The sequence below is a fragment of the Mizuhopecten yessoensis genome, unplaced genomic scaffold, assembly GCF_002113885.1.
Source record: "Mizuhopecten yessoensis strain PY_sf001 unplaced genomic scaffold, ASM211388v2 scaffold716191, whole genome shotgun sequence".
In the NCBI taxonomy this organism is placed as follows: Eukaryota; Metazoa; Mollusca; class Bivalvia; order Pectinida; family Pectinidae; genus Mizuhopecten; species Mizuhopecten yessoensis.
In genome coordinates, this window is record NW_018479993.1 from 123,833 (window position 1) to 150,122 (window position 26,290).

Consider the following 26,290-nt stretch of genomic DNA (forward strand, 5'->3'; position numbering starts at 1 on the left):
CATTGGAATATTTTCCCTCAAAGATGCCAGGCTGTATACATATGTAAGATCATGAAAAGCTTTTAATCTTTATTTAGTGTGCAATTGTGCCCTGTTTGTTTTATGTCATGCACATATTTAAGTTATGTTAATGCTAATGTTAGTTCTCAACATTCAAAAATAAAAAAAAACACCCAGATTCAGTTTGAAAGGTAATTTGAGCAAAATAAATCAAGTTGATCAAATAATAAACAAGAGCATCATGAGCAGCTTCTTTTCACTTTATATACATTCTGTTAATATACTAGTGTAAACATTTTTAGGTTGTCTTTAAGCTTCATAACCAAGCCTGAAAACAAATTACTGTGGGCAAAGTACCTCGTGCCTTTAAACTGAAACATAGAAATAACCTATTGGAGAGAGTAGCAGGAACATAATTGCACACCTGTGACTTCTATAAACCATTGCACACGTAGCTGCTACAGCAACAAAAACCTCAAAGCCATGGTTACAATGGGATCGTGAATGGAGGTTAAGCTTTAGCTGATGCCAGGTAGACACTTGGAGGCAGTCGTTAGGTAAAACTCAGTCTGTGATTATCTCATGTAGGGTATACAGAACAAGGGCTGTTCAGGCGTCTAATTGTTAAAGCACAAGACAGAGTGACATGCATGCATGTAGGCACGGTGCTCTGTACTGGTGGGGGTTTGCCTGGGAAAGTTATGCAAGATATGACATAGGGTTTTTGAACATTGGCCAAGTTCGCCCAGTAGGTTTATAAGTAAGAGGTGTCTGGTGAAAAACGACTTCCAGATTTCTCCTTTGGTATGTCCTCATGCCAGGATGAGGTGGGATCAGCACACATAGCTTACAGGCTGTCTGTCATTCACATTTATTGTGATTCCTCTGAAGATAAGTACATACAATACAATAATAAAAATACATCTCAAGTAGTATTTGCCTTTTAGCAGAAGATAAAAAGAATGTAGGCAGGGCCGCAGGGGGATGGTACTAATGCAAAAGTTGGAGTAGTCAACACAACCAATGATCTTTCTGTCATGTCCCTATGCATAGTTTCAACCTTTTAAATGTTCTAATCAAACACCACATTAGCAAAATTTAAATGTCTAAATGTACTTACAGTGACTCCTTATTTGGCAAAATGATAGCATGAAATAACAGTTTAAGCTGCTCTTAAGCAAGATGTAGGTTATTCTGCTTATAATTTTTTCACCTTTTAAAAAAAAAAAAGTTTGCTTAGACAAACTATCAATTTTCTAAAGGAGGAATAGTAGTTGCCAAATCAGTATGTTTTGAAAATGGAACTCTTATCTAGAAAACTTAGTAACACTGTTTTGAAAGAAGTACATTCAGCATCTAGGTCCTTAAAATGGCCAAAAGAATAAGTCTCGAACCCATTCTAGCCGCCATGCATGCAAAGATTCACTTAAGTTTAAATAAATAGTTGGTCAGGGATTTTACCATCCATTGTCACATAATATAGCATGATTGCAAAGTTATAAGATGAGTCTGATAAAGGAAAGCATTCCTGTCCCTGATACAGTAGATAGAAGTGACCATTACAAACGGAATGTTGACGACACAATATTGGTCACGGTATAAACGCATCTGTCTAAGAACTGGATATCCTTTACATTGTGATGGTCACCTAATGATGATAGATCTGCATCCCATTTTCCCATGTTGTTGACAGAAAGTTATTGATCGGTAGAGAGAATGTGACCAGTCAGTGGGTCACAGGGCTATGTCTTGTTTCCTGTTAAATGATATCACCTTCATCAATTGTAAAGGCTGTTCACAAGGTACAAGATACCATAGTTATAACCAGAACATTTAATTTGCTCATATAACATCCTATACAAATTCTATTTACAGATGATCATAGATTGACTAATCGTTAGCATCAATGATAATGCGGGTATAGGAATTGTATCTAGCCTACTGTATTAGCTGGTTGCTAATGATATTGCCATACATATATATTGGATCTTACCAAACTTATTGGAAAAGTGGATAGTTTTGACGGTACTTTATTGGTCAATGGGCACTTTTATTAATGTGTTCTACTTTGGATGAAAGGACTGGCTATTAGGTACAAACAGATCTACATGCGTACAGTGTATCAGAATCAAGTGTGGTACAGTAACAATTAACAGTTTATGATTATAAAATATTTGTACCAGAAAAAAAAAATCTTAATTGATCTAAATCAGTTTTAATTTGTATTAGTTAAATCATTCCTGCACAAGAGTAAGTAACAGAATATTGTTGATATTCCAAATTAGTCATTTAGATAAACTTCCATTAGAATTAAGTAGATGTAAAAGGTGCATAAGGGTCAGATCTCAGCTTGGGTTTAAACTTTGAAAACTTTGAAAAATATTTACTTTGAAACAACACAGGCTTTCATGATCCTGTCACTCATATAAATGTATGTAAATCCCAAGGAGGACTGGAAAATACTGATTCTCAAAGCGAGTCATGCTATCGGTACACAACAACTGTAGTCCCTTGTATATATCTATTACCATCGATGAATAGTGCTGGTTTAATGAATGTTTATGAGATGGGCATTACCACTGACGATTTAGTACCGGATAGAGTTCTTTTTGGTTTCTTACCTAATTATTCAAATAAAACAGGTCCTGGGCAACAAGACTTTAGTGAGTTCCTGTCATAATAGATCAAATATAACCTGTGAACCTTCCCCCTACCATTCTTCCCCCCTAGCCCCCTCCAGACTGGGTATCGATAACTCCCTGCACTGGGCCTATGTTTTCTGTATGGCGATTTAATGGTGTTGTAATTGTCTCTAGACAGCTATAGTTCTAGGGAAGATATCTGTAGTTAGGATGACCTTTGAATATGAACCTGGACACAAGTCAGCCTTAATGTCCTGGTGAATTGGCTCAATCAGGTCTCTGGGGACTTCTGTGCTGTATATGTATTATGCTATTGATTGCAAATGTGGCCTTTGATATTCAGGGGAGTTTTTTCTTTTGTTTCCCAAATGGTTGAAGCCAGTGCCAATTGTGAAAACGATTCCTTTTACATGTATGTCTGGAATTGGTTGTTATCAGGTCTAATTAGCTTGATCATATATCAAGGAAAATTTTGGAATTTTGATATTTTCATCTTATTACATCAAATAAAAATAAGATATGCATGGCCAAGTATTCAAAATGGTCAAAGATTCCATATACATAATATTAATATATTTCTGCACAAAAAAAAGATAAACTTTGAATGTTTGTAACATTACACTATGAAGGTTGCTTAAACAGGATCCGGGAATGGATTTCAAAATCAGTTTAACATGTATTCTTTTATGTCAAATTTATCTTGGAAATAAGTGTCTTAAAAAAAGGCTAGCCTTGAACATCAATCTTGGTTTTGATGTAAAAAGTTCTACTCTAGTTCTGAGGCCAAACGTGTTTGACACCTTATTATCCCCTCGCAACGAAAGTTGGAGGGGATATAGGATTCCACCTGTTTGTACGTATGTACGTATGTTATACTCTTTATCATCACTCTACTGATTTCCTTTCTCAACAGAATTTCATGAAACTTAAAACAAGTGTTTGGTATGACAATACCTTGAACAAGTTTGCGTTTCAGGTTACTACGTCGAAGGTCAAGGTCACTGTTACTATTTTTAAAAAACTTTGTCATCGCTCAAGTGACTTCATTAGTGAATGGAATTTCATGAAACTTCACGCAAGTGTTTGGTATGGCAATGCCTTGAAGAAGTTTGTGTTTCGGGTTTTTATGCTTAAGGTCAAGGTCACTGTTACTATTTTTAGTAAAACTTTGTAATCGCTCTACCAACTTCATTCCTCAATGAAATTTCATGAAACTTTATGCAAGTTTTTGGTACGGCAATGCCTTGAACAAGTTGGTGTTTTGGGTTGCTTGCTGCATTAAAGGTCAAGGTCCGTTTTACTTTTTGGGAAAAACATTTTCATCGCTCTATCGACTTCATTCCTCAACAGAATAAAAATCTATCATTCATCGAAGAATGCAGTTGCTAGAGGAGATACTGCCCCAATGTGTGAATGCAAGGGGATTTGTAATATTTGTGCTGCCTTGTTAACTATTGCAACATAATTTACAAAAACTTTGGTGCATCTTTGTACTATATATGTAACTCACTAGCTCATCACATGATCATCATTTGGCAGAAGGTATTGACATTGCTCCATGAAATGTTTAATTATCCATCATTACTTGTGAGTTCAAAGGTCCTGGCAACATGTGATTGTGATAATTTGAATGTGACTTAATGACGGTTAAAAAGCTTTCAAAAATTGACAGCCTTGAAATATGTCATGAACAGCTTACTGTTTAAATGGCTTCAAAACTAAACATGGGATTTGAGTAAGAGAGAAAATAAACTTCAGCTTGTTATCAAGATTTCAGAGTATATTTATTGGTGAATTAGGAATTACATTTATTTGTTGAGGTAGATCTACTGCTTTTCCTGAAAAAGATGTCTGCCTGTTTACTATTGACACCCTTAACTCTTGTGTGTCAATAACACGTGTTACCTTTCAGCAATCATTTACCCCCGTTCACTATGTATCCAGCTCTGTAGTGTCAAGCATTATTGACACTTTGTCTCATTCAGTTGGTTTCCTTACAACCATTTTATTACCGCAGCAAAAATTCTTAAATTCGGTCATAAATATTGGCAGGATTTTTAAGATAACATATTAGATTATCACTTCTGTGATGTTGTAATTTTCTGCAGCTTGAATGGATTCATTAGTGATTTCACTTGCAAATATTCAGATAAAAATGCTATAAAATGTTGGCTGATTTCTTCCTGCCACTAAACAATAAAATTGTGATAATTACCCTGGGTTGTTTTGGAGTTGATCACTGCCAGATTTCCCCCTAATATACCATTAACGTTTGATTATATGTGTTTGACATACTTGTGTTTAATGGTTTATGTGAACATGTTGAAATATCTGGTTAAATGGTAGCTCAGCCATATGATAGTTGTTGGAAGTTCTTTGATATTTCCTCAGATCAGTACCGGCTGGGTGGGGAGTATAGACAGGACCCCCACAATTTATATCTCAGCACAAATCCCACAGGTGGCACCAAAGTATCAGTAATGATGCAAGCTTCCATATGCTGGCTTACTTTGGTATATTGGCCTCCAACCTTTTTGGTGATGCCAATAATGCATGAAAACACTTGGACTGGAACCAAGCTTGGAATGTTTGGGGATACGATCAGAGTATATGATTGCTGCTTGATCTTTGGCTGGTATCACACTTGTTGACAGTACAGCGAGACAACAATTGGGAACTGGTGGGAACCTTGCTGTTGGCATGCATATGATGTGCATATTGTTATATTAGGAACGGATTTATTCTGGTATACTGATTGTATCTGTGTGTGTGTGATATTCACTCATTTTAGGAACGCAATGTTTATAGTCTGGTAAATACTGGTATGATACATTATGCACATGTTGGGGCCATGACTTCACAAATTTTTGTGGTCTGGTGGAACATTTTTGATACTGGTTACTCTGGAAAGTAGTTTAGAGGATTGGCGATACCTTTATTCACCATATATTTATCATAAAATCAGTACTAAATATATTATTTTGAAAACAAATACTGGTTGATGAATTCCTGCTATTTGAAGTAATTTTGGTACACCATGTGGTTTTACCTAAGTTTTATGTCATGATGTAGTAGATATAGGCTAGCAGGTGATTAAATCCCTCTATGCCACAATATTTTATAAGTACAGAAAAAGGTGTTGCCTATTTGCAAGGAATTTATTGTTGATAAACATTAAGAATATATATTATAAACAAACCTATGGGAAAAGGGAAGTGATAATCAGCTATAATCATTTTGTTTAGGGATTGGTTTGACGGGGAGAGTGAGTGAAAAGGGATGTGCTTGTGTGGTAATTATAAAACAGACTCAGGGCCACATAGTACTGATTGAGATAAATCAGATGTACCAACCACAGGTCCACATTCTACGTACCCTCACACAATCTAATCTAACTTCTATTTCAGTTTTAAACTTCTACAGGAAGCAAATCGTGTTACTTGTTACTTTGATTTGCTGCCAGAATTATAAAACCATGGTATTACTGTGATAATACTTGAACATTTCCCAGGTAGTATATATCTTTGGCCAGACTTTTTGTTCTGGATTTCGTAGATTATATAGTAACACTATCTCTATGAAGTGTCTGGTGACTTCAATTACAGTCAAACTTGTCGCCTTTAATTTGCATCTCGCACAGAAAGAACTTACTTACACTCTTCAATTATAAATAGATTGGACAGAAATCTTCAAAGAAATATTTTGTTTGCCACTGAACTAATATGTATCTTGTCTTAATCAATTTGGGTTTATTTTTGAAAACTCACAAACTTCACAGAGCATCTCGGATCAAAAGACTATATTCACATTATATAGAATTGATCAAAGAAAAGAAAAATGTCTGTGGAGATATGTTTTTGACTCGGAACATGTTATGAACAGAGGATAAGATAAGTTTGAAAGGTGGTTGAGTATTTTCTAAAACTTTTTGGCGATGAAACAGACTTTTATTCATGCTCTTGGCTTAGTATGTAATATGTTAGTTTTGGCATTTTTTTTATAGACACTGTGTAAGTACACCACCCCTTTGACCTGTCAGCTGTATGTGTTCACTGGTTTTCTTTCCTCTAGATGAGCTACCCATTTATACAGCTGCTCTTCCTAGACAGGACAAGGTTAATATATTTACAGCAGTCATGTTTGGTATATTTCAGATGCTTGACTACCAAACATTTACTGGAAAATATCCAAGAAAACTTGTTGTAAAAAAAAGTCATCCTTTTAAAAGCTTTTAAGCGTAATATTTTTCTAAAATCACAAGGAACAGACACTATGGAAAAAAGGAAGCAAATTACAATGTTAAAACATTGATAACATCACATTATGAATTGCACTTGCCAATTAATTATCCTGATAAGAAACTAGAGATGTCTTGTCTGTTATCGTTAGTGTTGTTTTGTTTATAACAGGATATGTATCCAAATAATGTGCTGTATAAACGAATCATAACGGAGGGAAATTTTATAATGAATCTATTTATGCAGTAGGTTGCTGATGGGGTAGGTTACTTGACTCTCTCATCAAGTTCGGTTAGCTGGAGGGTTTCCTGTTTTAGTTGAAAGGTTCTTTTTAAATGGGGATGTACACATGCCGGGACAGATATGATTTACAGAAATGAAGAAAAGGTGATCTATTTTTATGGATGGCTGTAATATTGTGAGATTATGAAACTCATTCTGTAAAGCTAAATCATGTTGTGATGAAGCCAGACCAAAAGGTATTGGTTACTGGGAGCATGGGGAGTGGTTTATGTGTCAGTGTAAGCTACAAACATAACAACAACAACACAGTGGATGGGGAGACTGACTTCACCGAGTTGTGTAGGCTGGCCACCGAACAACAACACAGTGGATAGGGAGACTGACTCCACCGAGTTGTGAAGGCTGGCCACTAACTTCTGTTTGTTATAGTGTGTTGTACAATACAGTACTTAGTGCTACTAGGTATGTTACACATGTCACCACGTATGGTTAGCTAATTAACATACCTGGTACTCGAGATACATCTGACTAACTCCTGTTTGTTATAGTGTGTTGTACAATACAGTACTTAGTGCTACTAGGTATGTTACACATGTCACCACGTATGGTTAGCTTAACACACACCTGGTACTCGGGATACATCTCACTAACTCCTTTTTGTTATAGTGGGTGTGCAATACAGTACTTAGTGCTACTAGGTATGTTACACATGTCACCACGTCTGGTTAGGTTAACACACACCTGGTACTCGGGATACATCTCACTAACTCCTGTTTGTTATAGTGGGTTGTACAATACAGTACTTAGTGCTACTAGGTATGTTACACATGTCACAACGTCTGGTTAGGTTAACACACACCTGGTACTCGGGATACATCTCAATAACTCCTGTTTGTTATAGTGGGTTGTACAATACAGTACTTAGTGCTACTAGGTATGTTACACATGTCACCACGTCTGGTTAGCTTAACACACACCTGGTACTCTGGATACATCTGACTAACTCCTGTTTGTTATAGTGGGTTGTGCAATACAGTACTTAGTGCTACTAGGTATGTTACACATGTCACCACGTATGGTTAGCTTAACACACCCCCAGTTCTTTGTTATAGTGTGTTGTACAATACAGTACTTAGTGCTACTAGGTATGCTACACACGTCACCATGTCTGGTTAGCTTAACACACACCCAGTACTTTGTTATAGTGGGTTGTACAATTCAGTACTTAGTGCTACTATGTATGTTACACAGTCACCATGTCTGGTTATAGCTTAACACACACCTGGTACACTGGATACATCTCACTAACTCCTGTTTGTTATGGTGGGTTGTAGAATACAGTACTTAGTGCTACTAGGTATGCTACACACGTCACCATGTCTGGTTAGCTTAACACACACCCAGTTCTTTGTTAGAGTGTGTTGTACAATACAGTACTTAGTGCTACTAGGTATGCTACACATGTCACCACGTCTGGTTAGCTTAACACACACCCAGTACTTTATTATAGTGTGTTGTAGAATACAGTACTTAGTGCTACTAGGTATGCTACACATGTCACCATGTCTGGTTAGCTTAACACACACCCAGTACTTTGTTATAGTGGGTTGTACAATTCAGTACTTAGTGCTACTATGTATGTTACACAGTCACCATGTCTGGTTATAGCTTAACACACACCTGGTACACGGGATACATCTCACTAACTCCTGTTTGTTATGGTGGGTTGTAGAATACAGTACTTAGTGCTACTAGGTATGCTACACATGTCACCACGTCTGGTTAGCTTAACATACCTGGTACTCGGAATAGGACATCTTTATTTCAGCCCTTTCCTATTTTGTATAGGTTTTTTTGGAAAATATACAGTAAAAATAAGCTAAAGACATGCAAATAGTGTATTAAAACTTAAGTTACGTAATTGAGATATTTGATATGATTGATGTATAGTGTACACTTCAGTTACCTTCTGAAAAAACCCAGTATTTATATGTATACAGATCTGCATTGTTGAAGAGTTGAGGAGAGAAAAAACACTGGTCTATGAAATTTATTTATTTGTTAACAGAATACAGTCGTCATATTTCTAAATACAGAAATAACCTCTACTGCTTTAAGGCACTTATCAGTCCAAGCTACATTTGAAATTATATATTTTCTAAGTGTGGAGACAGTTTTGAGTAAGATTCCAGTCTACTTTTGAAATTGTCTTATTTCTCAATATGGAGACGTTTTCTATAAAAGTATTTTTTTTTCTTGTGAAATAGCCAAACTGAAAGCTTACCAGTCTGAACCCTGGCGGTGGACTGAAATGATGCATCCCCTAACCGCACACTGATTACACAGATAACTTCTGACCTCTACATTCCTATACACTCACAGGGCTGCCAACAAATTAAGTGGTATCTTTTTTGTACAATAACCAACATTTTCTGTATAGACTTTTTTTTTATCTTTGACCATTGGCAATTAGGACAGAAAAATCTTGATACCGTTGCTACTTGGTGAAGTAGAATTATGTATTAATCTAGTCCTCAGTGTGTGATAGAACCTGTCAGATAATGATATTAATGATATAACGGTAATCACCTTTATAGATGTACAGCAGAATCACATTCAGGTGCTGGTACAGTAGATTTCTCTTAATATCACTTCCCATTTGTCAGAGAAAATCATGATATTAACAGAAACATGACATAAACAGAATACATATTTTCTGATGTTTTTCAGCCCTAAAAACTGGAAGTGAACTTAGTCAAATGCCTAAGTGATGTGGCTCTACGAAGGAGATTGATATTTTGTAACTAACCTTGTTCTTTACTCTAGTTGAAATATAGATATAAGTAAATAAGTATAGAAATAAATATATTATTTGTATTTCATTTCAGTATGCAGTTACATTTCATATAGTTAGTAGCAAAATGATGATCAGTACGATCGTAATTATGATTGTTTACTGCAGTAGTGATGTAGGCATACAAGTGTTTGGCTGGTATTCTGCATCAAATTCAATTGTAAACATGAGACTTGGTAAATATTTACCTATATCTTGATGTATATACCGTTCTTTCGCTAGTAACATCTTTTTATAGGTTAATTTCTTTAGATATTTGCTGCAAGTGTGTAATCGAAGATAGTACACATGTTATAATCAGTTGAAAGAATACATCACACTTGGCATTAGAAAAGTTTACAGATGTTAGACTGTCCTAGCTCCCCCAACCACAGGTGAATATCATGTTAACAAGTATGTAAGTCAACCTATTGTTCAACAGTCAGCCAGGTGTAACCTATTGTTTGACAGTCAGCCAGGTGTAAAAAATACCCTGTTATGCAGAGGCATTGTTTACATAATGCATCCAGGGTGTGACAGAAGGTCCCCAGGGCATTTATCATGAATCATTACCACCATTTACCTGTATTTTTTTTGTGACAGTGGCCAAAATAAAGTGATATTAAGAGAAATCGACATAAAATCAGCTGATAATAAAAAAATTGAATTGCATAGATTATATAGCAGGAAAAACGGTGCATCAAAAAAACATGATAATAACCGAAAAGTGACATTAACAGACGTGATATTAGGTGAAATGTACTGTAATTGGTAACATTGATTGATTCATTGTAATCCCTTACATAGTTAAGGCAGATGCTCTGTAACTGTTGTAAACTCAGTCTATAGGAACTGTGATAATCCTGTGATAAAATTAACACGGAAGCTAAATGGAATTCCATTATTGCTGAGTCTTCTTATTAACAGTAAATCTGTGGAAATTTAGCTAGTAATCCAGACTGTGGAAATATACAACACTAGTCGATTTAATTTATTTCTGCTAAACAGTAGAACCTTGGAATTGTTTGTATGAATCTCTGTCCAAGTAATGCTAATTCTATAATCATGACCAGCTCTTGACCATGGTAACATGATGATGCATTACCTTAGGACTCACATTCCATGATTGTCCAGTCAAAACTGACTTCATAGCTCCGCGTCTTATGTTGACCAATTTCTTCTTATACAAGTGTTCTGTTGTACATGTGCAATCAAGAAAAATGAAAATATTTTTTTGAAGCAAGTCAGTTCAATAATTGTTTTATAACGTGAAAACCGATTTAAAAAATGATCAACATGTACTAAAATGAACTGAAACTCAGAATGTTAAGATACTTGTTTTAGGGTCCATCATCTCAAGGGTAATTGGATGTTTTATCAGGAAACATGTACATCAGTACAGGAGCAAAAAAATCCATATACAGGAAGCTGTTATCAAACGTATAGCATAACGTTTCTAAACCAGAGTATCAAATGCTGTTCACATTGGTGTTTTGTGGAAAATGTAAGGAATGTAGATATATCTTGGACAGTTTTATTGGAGGGGCGCCCATTTTAACTTTCTACTTTATGCAAACTTGCACAATCCAGATGTAAGAGCAGTGATTTCACTGAGCACCTGAACATTCCACAGTGCTGTGTTATAGGGTTTCAGTGTCACTGTGAGTACTATAGGAAGCTAGGTTATATATGTGTTTTATTTCTCAAGAACACTGTGGCTTCATTTCACTGCAATTGTGAAATTGAATACAAGAGGGATGAAAATGTTTATGGTAATCAATTTGGCAGAGGCTGAGGTTTACAAGTAAAATGCAAATTGCATAGAAAGTGTACATATTTGTCAATGCCAATGGTTATCCACAGGCTTTTAGCTGCAAAAAAGTGGAAATTTTCGTGTGTGGAAATATTCGTGTTGCTATCCATTAAGCTGATTGCTATGTGGAAATATTTGCGTTGCTACCCTTTAAGCTGATTGCGATGTGGAAATTTTTATGTTGGCAATTATTCTGAAATTTATATATAGATATGTATATTCTTCTTTTCTATAATGTTCATAAACTGTAAATGAATATTTACTTAATGCAAAACATGTGAATATTTCCACACCACACACACTTTTCACTTTTACAGTTTACAAAGTGTATCCATAAACTGTTAAAGGTTCATTTTCAGTAGGTATTTACATGTGTATGGCATCCCCTGGTTGTGCTTTAGTAAAGAACGTAGTGGGAAAACTATATCATGTGACAAAATGTCCATCACAATGGTCCTTCACTACAGTGAAATATAAACAGTCACTCTCGATCCAAGCTTTCAGGCTTAGCCTTTCATCTGGGATTGTGTGGTCCTCACCCTTATGTCACGTCTGTATTCAAATACAGGAAATTTGCACGCAGGAGAGTGACGTGATATTTACATTGTGCATGTGAGGTTTCAATTATATGCTAAATAAGCATACATAATAGTTCTGTTTACTTCTGCACTCGTGTTGTCACTAAGACTTACAAAACAACTGATAAAGGAAATAGGATTTTTATAGTCAATGCCTTTGCCGTTTCCATTTGTACAAGAAGTTGATTTGAAATGGAGAACAACCCTGATGAGTTTTGTACTTGCTTAAATGCTCCGTCATCAACTTATGAAAAGTGTTCTAATTTATTCTGTAATTTTCAGGAATGCAATGTTTTTCTTACATGTAATATTTCAATATCAATTCTGAAAATGTGGCTGGCATTTTTGTCTCTGCAGTAAATAGTATTGTCAGAGAGGGAGATATCTTTGATTGCTATTTAACTGAAGTTTGAGCTGCAGGAGAAATACTCATACCCTTGCTCAAAGTTAATGGGGACATTGTTCTCGGTATAAAGGTTTTCATTGATTTCTAAGCAAAACATTTATTTCCGTAAGGGTTTGACTGAGGTTTAAATGAGAGCTGCTCTGCCAAGAATTTTCCGTGTTACATTCATTGATCATGGCCGGAATCGCCATGTGACTGTTAGTACATGTATTGCTTTTTGTGACATGTAATAACATCTGGAACAAATTGTGTGCTGTTAGGAAATGTAGTCGTCAAAATAATAGAGATTCTCTGAAAGCAACAATAAATCTGCTTTTGTTACTCTCTGACAGTTCTCTATACAGCATCAAATGATCTTTAGAATCCAAGGTTCAGCTATCAATGTCATTATCCTTGGATTTTAGAGGTGCCCATATATAGCTACATAACCTTTTCCATACACTGTATGAAACAGGTGCATGATGCCCTTTGGGCTCCTTGAGATCCCCCCATCAGAAGGTACACTTGTGTGTTAATCTAGATACATAGTGACCCAGTTATTGTTGGACTAACTGCTGTTCAATAGACATTGTACGGTCTAGCCGAGGTGGCCTGCTTTGAACTGATGCCAGGGAGTATAAGATGGAATTTTGATGTCTTGTAACATAACAGTACAAAGATTGGGCTAAAAGATACATTTTGGAAGCATCAATTGTACAAGGGTTATTGGAAAAGTGGAAAAAGAATGTTCTTTATATGTAATCAAATACTAGAAAATCAGTACTGAAAAAACCAATAAATATTACATGTTTTAAATACGATAAGAACTTATAATTATAATCCAATACTAGACCAAACTGTGGCTAATTAATTTTATAAGCTGCTTGTGGAGATTTTAGAAATATAAGCTCGAACAATTAATATGTTATACTAAGCACAAATGGTAAGGTGCTAATATTTCCTGGAATTCTTGTTCTTACTCTGAAATAAAATAACCAAGTAATGTTTTGAAAAAAAGAAAGAATTTGTTCTTACAACCTTTTCTGTTGAAGCAATCAGTATGCATTTAGGAGTCTGGAATACATTTTTAGCTCACCTGGCCCGAAGGGCCAAGTGAGCTTATCCCATGGTGCAGCGTCCGGCGTCCGGCGTCCGGCAACTTTTTCCTTTAAAATGCTACTTGTCCTGAATGGCTCAGAGGATTTTGACCAAATTTGGTCAGGAGCATCATTGGCCAAAGGGTTCTCAGTTTTGTATAAACGGAGGGTATAACCCCCCTTGGGGCAGAGGGGCGGGGCCAAATAGGGGGAAAATAGGTAAATCTTTAAAAATCTTCTTCTTCTCAACCAATAGAAGGATTTTGACCAAATTTGTCCTAGAGCATCTTTGGACAAAGGAGACTCAAGTTTGTATAAACGGAGGGTGTGGCCTCTTTGGGGGCAGAGGGGCGGGGCCAAATAGGGGAAGTAGAGGATTTTTTCTCTCCTACTATACAAGTGAAGGGATTTAAACCAAATGCAGTCTGAAGCTTGGTCAGGAGCATCATTGGCCAAAGGGTTCTCAGTTTTGTATAAACGGACGGTATAGCCCCCCCTCGGGGCAGAGGGGCGGGGCTAAATAAGGGGAAAAAAGGTAAATCTTTAAAAATGTTCTTCTTCTCAACCAATTGAAGGATTTTGACCAAATTTGTCCTAGAGCATCTTTGGACAAAGAAGACTCAAGTTTGTATAAACGGAGGGTGTGGCCCCTCTGGGGGCGGAGGGGCGGGGCCCAATAGGGGAAATAGAGGATTTTTTTTCTCCTGCTATACAAGTGAAGGGATTTTAACCAAATGCAGTCTGAAGCATGATTAGGGACAAAAGAATCAATTTTGTATAAACTGAGGTGTGTGGGCCTCCTTCTAAGGGCAGATGGGTGGGGCCCATTAGGGGAAATAGAGGAAAACATCAAATATCCTTCTCCTTTTGTACCGATGAAGGGATTTTGACCAAATTTGGTCTGGAGCATCATTGGCCAAAGGGTTCTCAGTTTTGTATGAACGGAGGGTATGGTCCCCCTGGGGGCAGAGGGACGGGGCCAAATAGGGGAAAATAGGTAAATCTTTAAAAATCTTCTCCTCAACCAATTGAAGGATTTTGACCAAATTTGTCCTAGAGCATCTTTGGACAAAGGAGACTCAAGTTTGTATAAACGGAGGGTGTGGGCCTTCTGGCGGCATAGGAGCGGGGCCCAATAGGGGAAATAGAGGATTTTTTTTCTCCTACTATACAAGTGAAGGGATTTAAACCAAATGCAGTCTGAAGCATGCTTAGGGAGAAAAGAATCAATTTTGTTTAAACTGAGGTGTGTGGATTCCCCTTCTTTGGGGCAGATTAGTGGGGCCCATTAGGGGAAATAGAGGAAAACATTAAAGATCCTTCTCCTTCTGTACCGTTGAAGGGATTTTAACCTAACCAAACTTGTTTTAGAGAATCTTTGGGCAAAGGGAATTGAATATTTATAAATGGAAGATGCAACTTTGTTACTTGTACTCCTTTGATAAACCTGAATGGTACTCAGCAGGTTTTAAATTGAAAAATAAAATACCAGGTGAGCTATTAAGGCCCCTGGGCCTCTTGTCTTGTAAATAGTATGATGCATAGAAGATTAAAACTTTGGCCAAAACAAACACCTGACTCTCCATTGGAATGGTGTATTTACAGTGATCTGTCTGATCCTGTACATGGTTTTAGAATCAGCTAGCCATGAAATGTAGCACAGTGAAGCTGCCAGTCTGCCTGGTGATATATTTCTGTTTTGATTAATGGTAATGAGCTAGTCATGATGAGGCTATCAAATTTCTCGTTGCTGATGTATTTTGACATTTCCCTCCTCATAAAACATGAGACAGGGAGTAAATTTTTATCAATTTTCTCTACAATTAGAAGTCAACAGAAATGGGATATATAGTAGAAATAATTTAAGGTTGGTGATTTTATCCTGATTTCTCTAATCTGTTATTCAGATGTCAGAGGTCAGACAGATAGTGGGTGTAAACCACTCGAATTGCATTAAAATGTGCTTGTAGTCTTTGCTAATTTTATGGTAGTGTGGAATTAAATTGTGTGTACGTAATTAATCGCCTAAATGGGTAAAGTTTAGGTACTGTGTCTGCCCTTTCCACTAAAAGTCTCATGACTTAGACTAGACTTGTTTAAAAAATGTAAAAAAAACACCAGAAAGGTTTTTAAAAAAGAAAAAAGAAAGAATTTGGGTGTAAAACAATCACCGCATTGTCTCAGAAGATAGTCAGTCACCAATTCTCATATAATATCAATTAAGATAAGGATCTATGGTAAGAAAACTTCAAGTGTATTCCGACTTTCCTTCCTTGGGTAGTGCGTATGTACAAATTTCTGTTAGAAATTTTAATGGCACCTACGACACTGTATTTCAATTAGACTTGAGGGCACACTGAACTCCGGATCCTTTATCTGTAATTCGGTATTATTTGGTGTTTAGATCTCAAGACATGTCTGTCGTCACCTTTCTAAAGGATAAGGGTTTTGTGGAGATTGGTTTTTCCTCAGAATCTTTTTGAATCTGTTCAGGTTTAAGAGTGTAGATTTTCTGAGCCATTAGAGGAGAGATAAGGTTAATTTATTAGTGAGAAACTGTCTGGCTTACTGAGAATGGATCCTCGGGGCTGTAAATAATTAACACATGTATTTTGGAGAAGTCTGAAGGTACAAGAGTGTTGTTTGCCATGTGGTACGGTATAGGTTGTATACATTATGTTGCCTAATGATATGACATGTGTTTTAAATCATAGAAGACTTTCACATATCATAAGCTTGTTTATATATATATAGCAAATATATTTCACCCAGCTGTGATATATACTTGAAGAAAAAAAATTATTCATAAGTTTTTTGGTGTTACCTATTTTTAGCTCACCTAATCCAGGACTATACATGGTAAAGAGTTAATTTGAATACCATCATTCCAGTCAACCTATATACACTGTATTATTGCCAATCTCTTGAAATATTTTATCAAGTCACTCTTTACATTGCTCTTTATCAATGTTCGGCTACTATCCAGGAATTATGAATGCACAGCATCAAAATGAGAGATGAGTACTTTACAAGGGAAGTAGCTCATGAAGTTTCTTCATTTTCTATAAGTGAAAATATGTACAAAAAGCATAAGGGAGTTTATGTATAAAGAGCAGTCGGTGGTACCATTGACCTTAAATGAGCTTATGCCATGGCATGGTATCTGTCTGCCATCCACTCTTCCATTAGTCTGTCATCATTTGTCAACTTTTTATATAAAATGGTCAAAAAGAATTTGATATTTTATAAATAAAGGGTTGGGGCCCTTTGTCCCCTTCCTGAGGTGGAGTGATAAGGTCTGTTGGGAGATTGGAGTAAACATTTGAAAGACTGCTCCTTAAATACAGTTTTGACTGGGTATTGAACACCCCTGGAAAAAGAAGAATGCATGTTGCATTAATCATTGTGTATCACAGATCATGAGACTGGCTTAAGCTAATAGTATTAATGGGGAAAACATGTATATATGACTTTATTTGTTTGAAGTTAAACTGTTATGAATCATTGCTGTTAACAACAGATTACTTAGCTGTACATGAATGATGGGTGTGGCCTATCATGGAGCAAAGATCCAGGGGATGATACATTTTCACTTTTCCTTTCCAGTTATTCCAAATATTATCAAGATAAAGGTGCAGAGAAAAAACCCATAAACAAAATAAGTTTCCTTTTACAAAACTATACAAGGTTTCCTTATGACTTTATGAGCCATAATTTAAAACTATAACTTCCAAAAAGATTTGATGGCGTTTTGTATTAGGGTGTGAAAAGGTTCTATTTTCCTGTGGTGATGTATATTTGTGTATTTTTTTATCACTTGAAAGTTTTGATCTTATTTCAGGAGAAAAGATGTTTATTTTGAATCCCTATTTATGTCTTTCAGTCCCAGGGAAGAAGTGAAATCATGATGACCTTGGAGAAAGTTGTGGGAGGTGTGGGATCGGCAGGAAGTGGCACATTTAAGGATGTATACAAAGCTACCAAACAATGCATGACTGACCGGTCTATGTCTGTGAGATTTGCTGCTGCTAAGGTAGGTAACCCTCACTGACTTAACTTCTCAGGTTAGGCAATCCTCACAGACTAAACTTCACATGGTAGGTAACCCTAACTGACTAAAATTCACATGGTAGGCAACCCCCACTCACAAAACTTCACATGGTAGGTTACCCTCACTGACTAAAACTTCACAGACTAAACTTCACATGGTAGGGAACCCTCACTGACTAAACATTTTAGGATAGGCAACCCCCACTGACTAAACATTTTAGGATAGGCAACCCTCACTGACTAAACATTTTAGGATAGGCAATCCTCACAGACTAAACTTCACATGGTAGGCAACCCTCACTGACTAAACATTTTAGGATAGGCAACCCCCACTGACTAAACATTTTAGGATAGGCAACCCTCACTGACTAAACATTTTAGGATAGGCAACCCTCACTGACTAAACATTTTAGGATAGGCAACCCCCACTGACTAAACATTTTAGGATAGGCAACCCTCACTGACTAAACATTTTAGGATAGGCAACCCTCACTGACTAAACATTTTAGGATAGGCAATCCTCACAGACTAAACTTCACATGGCAGGTAACCCTCACTGACTAAACTTCACAGACTAAACTTCACATGGTAGGCAAACCTCACTGACTAATCTTCACAGACTAAACTTCACATGGTAGGGAACCCTCACTGACTAAAATTCACATGGTAGGCAACCCCCACTGACAAAACTTCACATGGTAGGTTACCCTCACTGACTAAAACTTCACAGACTAAACTTCACATGGTAGGTAACCCTAACTGACTAAAATTCACATGGTAGGCAACCCCCACTCACAAAACTTCACATGGTAGGTTACCCTCACTGACTAAAACTTCACAGACTAAACTTCACATGGTAGGTAACCCTCACTGCCTAAACATTTTAGGATAGGCACCCCTCACTGACTAACCATTTTAGGATAGGCAACCCTCACTGACTAAACATTTTAGGATAGGCAATCCTCACAGACTAAACTTCACATGGTAGGTCACCCTCACTGACTAAACATTTTAGGATAGGCAACCCTCACTGACTAAACATTTTAGGATAGGCAACCCCCACTGACTAAACATTTTAGGATAGGCAACCCTCACTGACTAAACATTTTAGGATAGGCAACCCTCACTGACTAAACATTTTAGGATAGGCAATCCTCACAGGCTAAACTTCACATGGTAGGTAACCCTCACTGACTAAAATTCACATGGTAGGCAACCCCCACTGACAAAACTTCACATGGTAGGTTACCCTCACTGACTAAAACTTCACAGACTAAACTTCACATGGTAGGTAACCCTCACTGGCTAATCTTCACAGACTAAACTTCACATGGTACGGAACCCTCACAGACTCAACTTTTCAGAGTAGGAAACCCTCACTGACAAAACATCGGGGTTGGACAACCCTTACTCACTAAACTTCAAGTGGAAGGAAAACCTTACAGATTAAACTTCTCATAGTAGGTAACCCTCACAGTCTTTACTTTTCATAGTAGATAACCCTCACTGACTAAACTTCTCATAGTAGGTAACCCTCACTGACTAAACTTCTCATAGTAGGTAACCCTCACAGACTTAACTTTTCATAGTAGGTAATCCTCACAGACTTAACCTCTCATAGTATGTAACCCTCATGGACTGAACTTCTCATAGTAGGTAACCCTAACAGACTAAACTTTTCATAGTAGGTAACCCTCACAGACTAAACTTCTCATAGTAGGTAACCCTCCCAGACTTAACTTCTCATAGTAGGTAACCCTCACAGACTTAACTTCTCATAGTAGGTAACCCTCGCAGACTTAACTTTTCATAGTAGGTAACCCTCACAGACTTAACTTCTCTTAGTAGGTAACCCTCACAGACTTAACTTCTCATAGTAGGTAACCCTCACAGACTTAACCTCTCATTGTATGTAACCCTCATGAACTGAACTTCTTAAAGTAGGTAATCCATACCCACTATCCTACAGTGATCAACAGACCTTCCCCAACTTACTCACACTGATCAGCACAGGTGCAGCCTATTATCTAATTAGCTAATTAGTGATTACTCAAGGATGACAAAGTGCAGATGTAAAATTTGGCATTATTTCGGAGCTATAATTCAGTATATGTACAGCCAGGTTATATGTTAGAGCTGACTACCTTCTGTGAACGTGTCTTAGCTAGGTGATACAGGCGCTGAGTAACTCATTGTCTCATTATAGAATTAGGCCATTATCACTCGGCTAATTGACACAAATTTAGCCAATGACGTAATGCTAAGTTTTTTTGTTAAGTTAATGAGCTAGAGTTGTTCATACATTTATATCTTGGATGTTTAATATAAAAGTTTATGCTAAGGTTAACTTCAGTTGTGATATTTCCTCTAATGTTAAATTACAGTAATGTACCTGTTTTTCATTAAATCAGACTTTCTGATGCACACAGCACTTGCTTCTTCATTGTAAACTTAAGTTACAAAAGTGTAAATGTTCGAAGAAATTACCTCATTTGAATCACACTGATTTCTGTGAGAATTTTCAGAATAAGGCATTGAATTAACTTTTATATAATATATTCTTTTGAATGTTCTGTATATATGTTTAATGCATACAGCCCAATAAATTTGCATGTACACGATGTTTATAAAATAACGTTGAAAGGCTTTCACAATATAAAAAAAGGAATGTATTTGGTAAAGGTGCATTTTTGTACCATTATGGGTAATTCATGGATTTGTTTACTTTGTTGCTTACATGTTCATTTAATATTTGTATTTTCAAAGCAATTTCATTAACAAGGTATTTACATAGGTATACTAATATAGATGTTATGTATAACTTATGTTTGTAGTTTGAAGTATATAATGTATCAGATTGTAAACAAGGTAATAATGTGTTTATATGCTTAAATATTCTGAAAGTTGCCCCATTAATCTGTGCTTGTATTGTATATGTATAATTGTGAAGGTCAGATATACTATTTTAGATGTTACCCTGTAAATCTTTTGTCTGTGGGTAGATGTTACCCTGTAAATCTTTTGTCTGTGGGTAGATGTTACCCTGTAAATCTTTTGTCTGCGGTTAGATGTTACCCTGTAAATCTTTTGTCTGCGGTTAGATGTTACCCTGTAAATCTTTTGTCTGCGGGTAGATGTTACCTTGTAAATCTTTTGTCTGTGGGTAGATGTTACCCTGTAAATCTTTTGTCTGTTGTTAGATGTTACCCTGTAAATCTTTAGTCTGTAGGTAGATGTTACCTTGTAAATCTTTTGTCTGTGGGTAGATGTTATCATTTATGCATGATATTGTATATGAGGTGTTTTGTGTCGTTATACATTTCTATTTACCCTGTGTGTCTTTGCAGTGTATGTACCAGCTTGTGAACGAGGCTCCATTCATGTGTGCCACAGAACTGGAGACGGTCACAGCTCTCAGCTTCAGGTCCCTGGATGGATCAAACTATGATGTGCGCTGTGCAATCGCAAAACTCCTCGGCAATCTTCTCGCAACTGCGTTGTCACCAAAGACTGTTTATGGTAAGATTGACTGGGATGAATTTGTCCCCATACTCTAGACTTGCGTTCTATATAGAGTGGATTTCTTTGCTGGATGTGAAGTCATACCCATGTATTTTATAAAGAAAGCCCCCTAAGAACAAAATTTTACCTACTAAAATGGCAGTGCAAATCAAATTTATCTATCAGTATCACTTTACATCAAGAGAAGGTTTAGAATTGTATTATCTGCTTTTAAACTTGGGAACACAAAGTGTATGACATGAATCTTTTCTACAGGGTATAAAGGAAGTTTTGATGGACTGTGTTTCGTTGGTTTATTTCTCTTACCATACAGACATTTAACAATTGGCTTTCTGTCTTTGTCATGACACTGTATGTAGGGAGGAAGGACAGCTTTGTACTTCTGATATAGAATGCAAACAGCACTGCTATACAGGCATATTTCCTGAAAACTTGTCTTGATATAGCTAAACAATCTATTGGGGTTTTTTGTACACCCGTATATAGCCAATCAATGTGGGGGTTTTGTACAACCGTATATAGCCAAACAATGTGGGGGTTTTGTACGCCCCTATATAGCCAAACAATGTGTGTGTGTGTGGGGGGGGGGGGGGGGGGGTGGGGGTGTTGTTCACCCCTATATAACCAAACAATGTGGAGGTTTTTGTACACCCGTATATAGCCAAACAATTTGGTGTTTTTTTTGTACACCCGTATATAGCCAAACAATGTGGGGTTTTTTGTACACCTGTATATAGCCAAACAATGTGTGGGGTTTTTGTACACCCGTATATAGCCAAACAATGTGGGGTTTTGTACACCCCCAAATAGCCAAACAATGTGTGGGGTTTTGTACACCCGCATATAGCCAAACAATGTCAGGGGTTTTGTACACCCCCAAATAGCCAAACTGTTGTTTTTTTTGTAAGCCCATATTTTATGATTAATCACTATATAGTTGATCATCGTGCAGTCATTTGATTTGAAATGATGATGAATCATCAATTTTCAAGCATTTCCTCAAACTGATTTCAAGGATTCATGATATATTCAATTATTGGGCTCTTTATATTCCTTGCATTTCACACTTTCTTAACAATTCTTTTAATTTTCTCATTTTGAAGTTATTCGACAAATGTAGGGGAGACTTTGATAACTGGCTGCATGACTGGCACATCCCTCATCATGCTCAGAAATTGATTGCATGTTTCCAAAAATTTATTTGCAAACCATCAATTATTTATACAAGCTATTTGCAAAATAAGCAATTATCGTTTTCTTCAGTGGCAGTTGTTTTCAGGGACGATATTGTGTAATGTAATGTCTTGAAAATATTGCCTAATTGAATATCAAGGGATCAGCATAGTGGTGGCTCAGCTGACAAAGGTGCCCTGAAGATGTAGATAATGTGGGCTTCCTTCACAACATCCCTCTCCACAATTACATTGTCAATCACCTACTGCAGATCTTAGGATTAATGGTATCTTAAGCTTAGAAATACCATTGTTTTCCCTTCTTTTTTCTACTTAAACAGTTTGAAATTATTTATCTGGTCTTGAGACAATCAGATTAAAATAAAGATACAGAATCAATCAAAAAGCAGACAAAATTTTGCATCATCAAAACTTCGGCACAAGAGTAGTTAAAAGTGTGACATAATTATGACAACATAGTGACATTACAGTATAGTGACATTATAACATAGTGACATTACAGTATAGTGACATTATAACATAGTGACATTACAGTATAGTGACATTATTACATAGTGACATTATAACATAGTGACAGTTTAGTAAAGTGACATTATAATATAGTAAAATTATAACATAGTGACATTATAACATAGTGATATTACAGTATAGTGACATTATAACATAGTGGCATTACAGTATAGTGACATTATAACATAGTGACATTACAGTATAGTGACATTATAACATAGTGACATTACAGTATAGTGACATTATAACATAGTGACTTTATAACATAGTGACAGTACAGTATAGTGACATTATAATATAGTGGCATTACAGCATAATGACATTTTAACAAAGTGACTTTACAGCATAGTGACATTATAACATAGTCGCATTACAGCTTAATGCTTTGTAACATTACAAAATTGTAATATTACAGCAAAGTGACATTACAGTATAGAGACATTACAGCATAGTAACATTACAGCATAGATACATTATAGTTTACTGCTTTGTAACATTACAGTATAGTGACATTATATCATAGTGACATTACAGCTTACTGCTTTGTAACATTACAACATTGTAACATTACATTACAGCAAAGTGACATTACAGTATAGTGACATTACAGCATAGATACATTATAGTTTACTGCTTTGTAACATTACAGCATTGTAACATTACATTACAACATTGTAACATTACAGCATAGTGACATTACAGTTAAGTGACATTACAGCTTACTGTAATATAACGTTACAGCATTGTAACATAACAACAATACAACATGGTGGCATTTCAAAATTCAGAACATTTTAACATTGTAACATTAAAACATTGTTCAAATTTAACATGTAGTGATAGTGCAGCATGTGACATCACCCACATAGGGACATTAGACATAACATGTTGTGACATTTAAACAACTTCATGATATTAGGAGTTATCTTTGACTTCTCTGTAGATTATATCCACCTATAACTATTGGCTAATTATTGCTGTTTTCACAAAAGTTAATAGTTCAGTAGTACAAACTTGTGAACAGATAACGTGGTCATTCCAGGCTAGCTGTGCTTACCTACCTAAACAGAACTGAGTCCCCATCAAGAATATGAATACATTACTTTAAATGTAACAGTGCAATATCTTATCAGCATTACCTGCTTGATATTACAAGGAGAATAATACAAATTGTACATGCCTTTTTCCATGGACTGATATTGATCGAGGGTTGATACTGGGTGTGATATGGAAAAAGGCATGTTTTATTCTGTTTATTACATACTTACTAATAAATTATGGATATATCTGCTATCTAATGATCTATTTTTCTTTTGAAATATTGAAAATCAGGGTAAGAGCAATTGTGTCGTATCGCATATACCAAAAACCAAAAACCCGTATTTATTAGTAAGTATGTAATAAATGGCCTTAGAGTAAACAGAGAATTGGGTCAAAACCAAAATGAAATTATTTATTTTTTCTCATTTCCTTTAAATAAAGATTAAATAAGACAAAGCCCCAGACAGGTTGTCACCTCTATTGTTTATTATTAATCACACCAGGGCTTCTGTGACAGTGCTGAAGCACTAGCATTTAGCTGTGTAGGTCAGGTTCTATCTTACGTGCTACAATCAATAACGAGAGGCAACCTATTACAGCTCAGGATTAATGCTTGTACTGGCTCTGTGCTCGCCTGTACTAGCTCCTGCTTCAGTTCGTTTTGTCATAGTTTTGTCAGATCATGAAGGATCACATAACGCCAACATGGAACAGAGTTATAAATGTCACTCACTTTATACCGTGGCTGGGGAACAGCCAGTGTTTTAACATGAAGATGAAATACCAATACACTGTAAAAAACGGTTGGTGTTGTGTCAAAAAGATTTAACAGACAATTCATTTACAAAGTCATACAGAGACACGGCTTATTATTGGTCTGTTGTTTTCATTATGACAATGCTGATTCAGTCTGTCGGATATAGATGTGAAAAGGGAATAATTATAAGTTGTCTGACATGAAGGAAATTCACCAATTTTTTCTTTTTGTATTGAAAAGCACCAGAAAGCTCCAATATCACCAAATGTACGTTACATTAGAACATTTCAGATTTGAGATACGTTTCACATAGTTGAACATGATATAAACCACGACATGAGATTGATAGCAGTATATTTACAGTTGGCAATACATCAATTTCGTTACAATAAAATTGCAAGGCTGTAGCAATAACTGCTGATATCAGAACATCCTTGCATATATATGCATTAATAACATCTAGATTCATGCTTTTTCAAATAAAATTGTGTTTTGCTGTAAACTGGCAGTTTATGCCATGGAGTATGTACATGTACACTGGACGGAAATACATCTGTCTATAGTCTAGTCTAGTGTATGTACATATACACTGGACGGAAATAATCTGCCAGTCTAGTATATGTGGCGTCAATGAGAAATCAATTATTTATTAACAATTTTGGTATTTAATCAGCATAACATTTTACTGCAAAGTATTGAATATTAATATTTGATAATGCAGTGAAGTTTTGTCCTTGTCGTAGTTCACATGGAGTTTTCTATGAACTTAGTTAATGTTTGGGTGTTTGATTGATAGTCATGATATGGCTCACAAGTTTTCATTGATTTGAAAGTCTATTGATTTGAATTATAACATTCACTAGACTAGTTTCTGTAGGAATACCTGCAGTGCACCTGAGGCTGTGATTGATCCAGTTATATTTATAAGTGTTGATATTGAATGTGCTGTCAAATAACACCATGCAGATAAATAGTAATGAAGCCTTTGCTCTCCCTTTTCCATTGTCATTGGCACAAGTTTAAAACTGTATCTTTAATGTATTGGAAATCGAATTAAAAAGATTGTGCTATTTATGCCATCTGTTAAGTTGCGCCGACCGATGTCTATATGTACAGTATTGGCATACATGATATTTAGAACAGTCACGCTGTATAAGAAGATACCAGAATCTGAGATTCAGATGATAGTACAAGTTGTCAATCAATATACAGACTGTTTGTTTTTATTTGCTTCAGACCCATGAAATTTAGACCTATGAAATTCAATATAAGTTCAGTTTTGATGATAAAAATATTCAGGGTTTAGGGTAAGGGTCAGCATTGTGTTGTGAAATGCTATAATGTTGGTAAGATATAATAGAATGTGTTGCATAAAAAGTAAACATACA

General features: G+C 36.1%; 1 protein-coding gene across 5 annotated transcripts in view; it reads left to right on the top strand.

The window, feature by feature from the left end:
* The window catches only part of LOC110442025 (HEAT repeat-containing protein 5B-like), a 71,844-nt gene that overhangs the window by 20,981 nt on the left and 24,573 nt on the right, over nt 1-26,290 (top strand). For all 5 annotated transcript variants that reach the window (XM_021485424.1, XM_021485420.1, XM_021485423.1 and 2 more), the window contains exons 5-6: nt 17,713-17,862; nt 21,227-21,398. In XM_021485424.1, the coding sequence (XP_021341099.1) occupies nt 17,713-17,862; nt 21,227-21,398 (322 nt within the window). The remainder of the gene's footprint in view (nt 1-17,712; nt 17,863-21,226; nt 21,399-26,290) is intronic.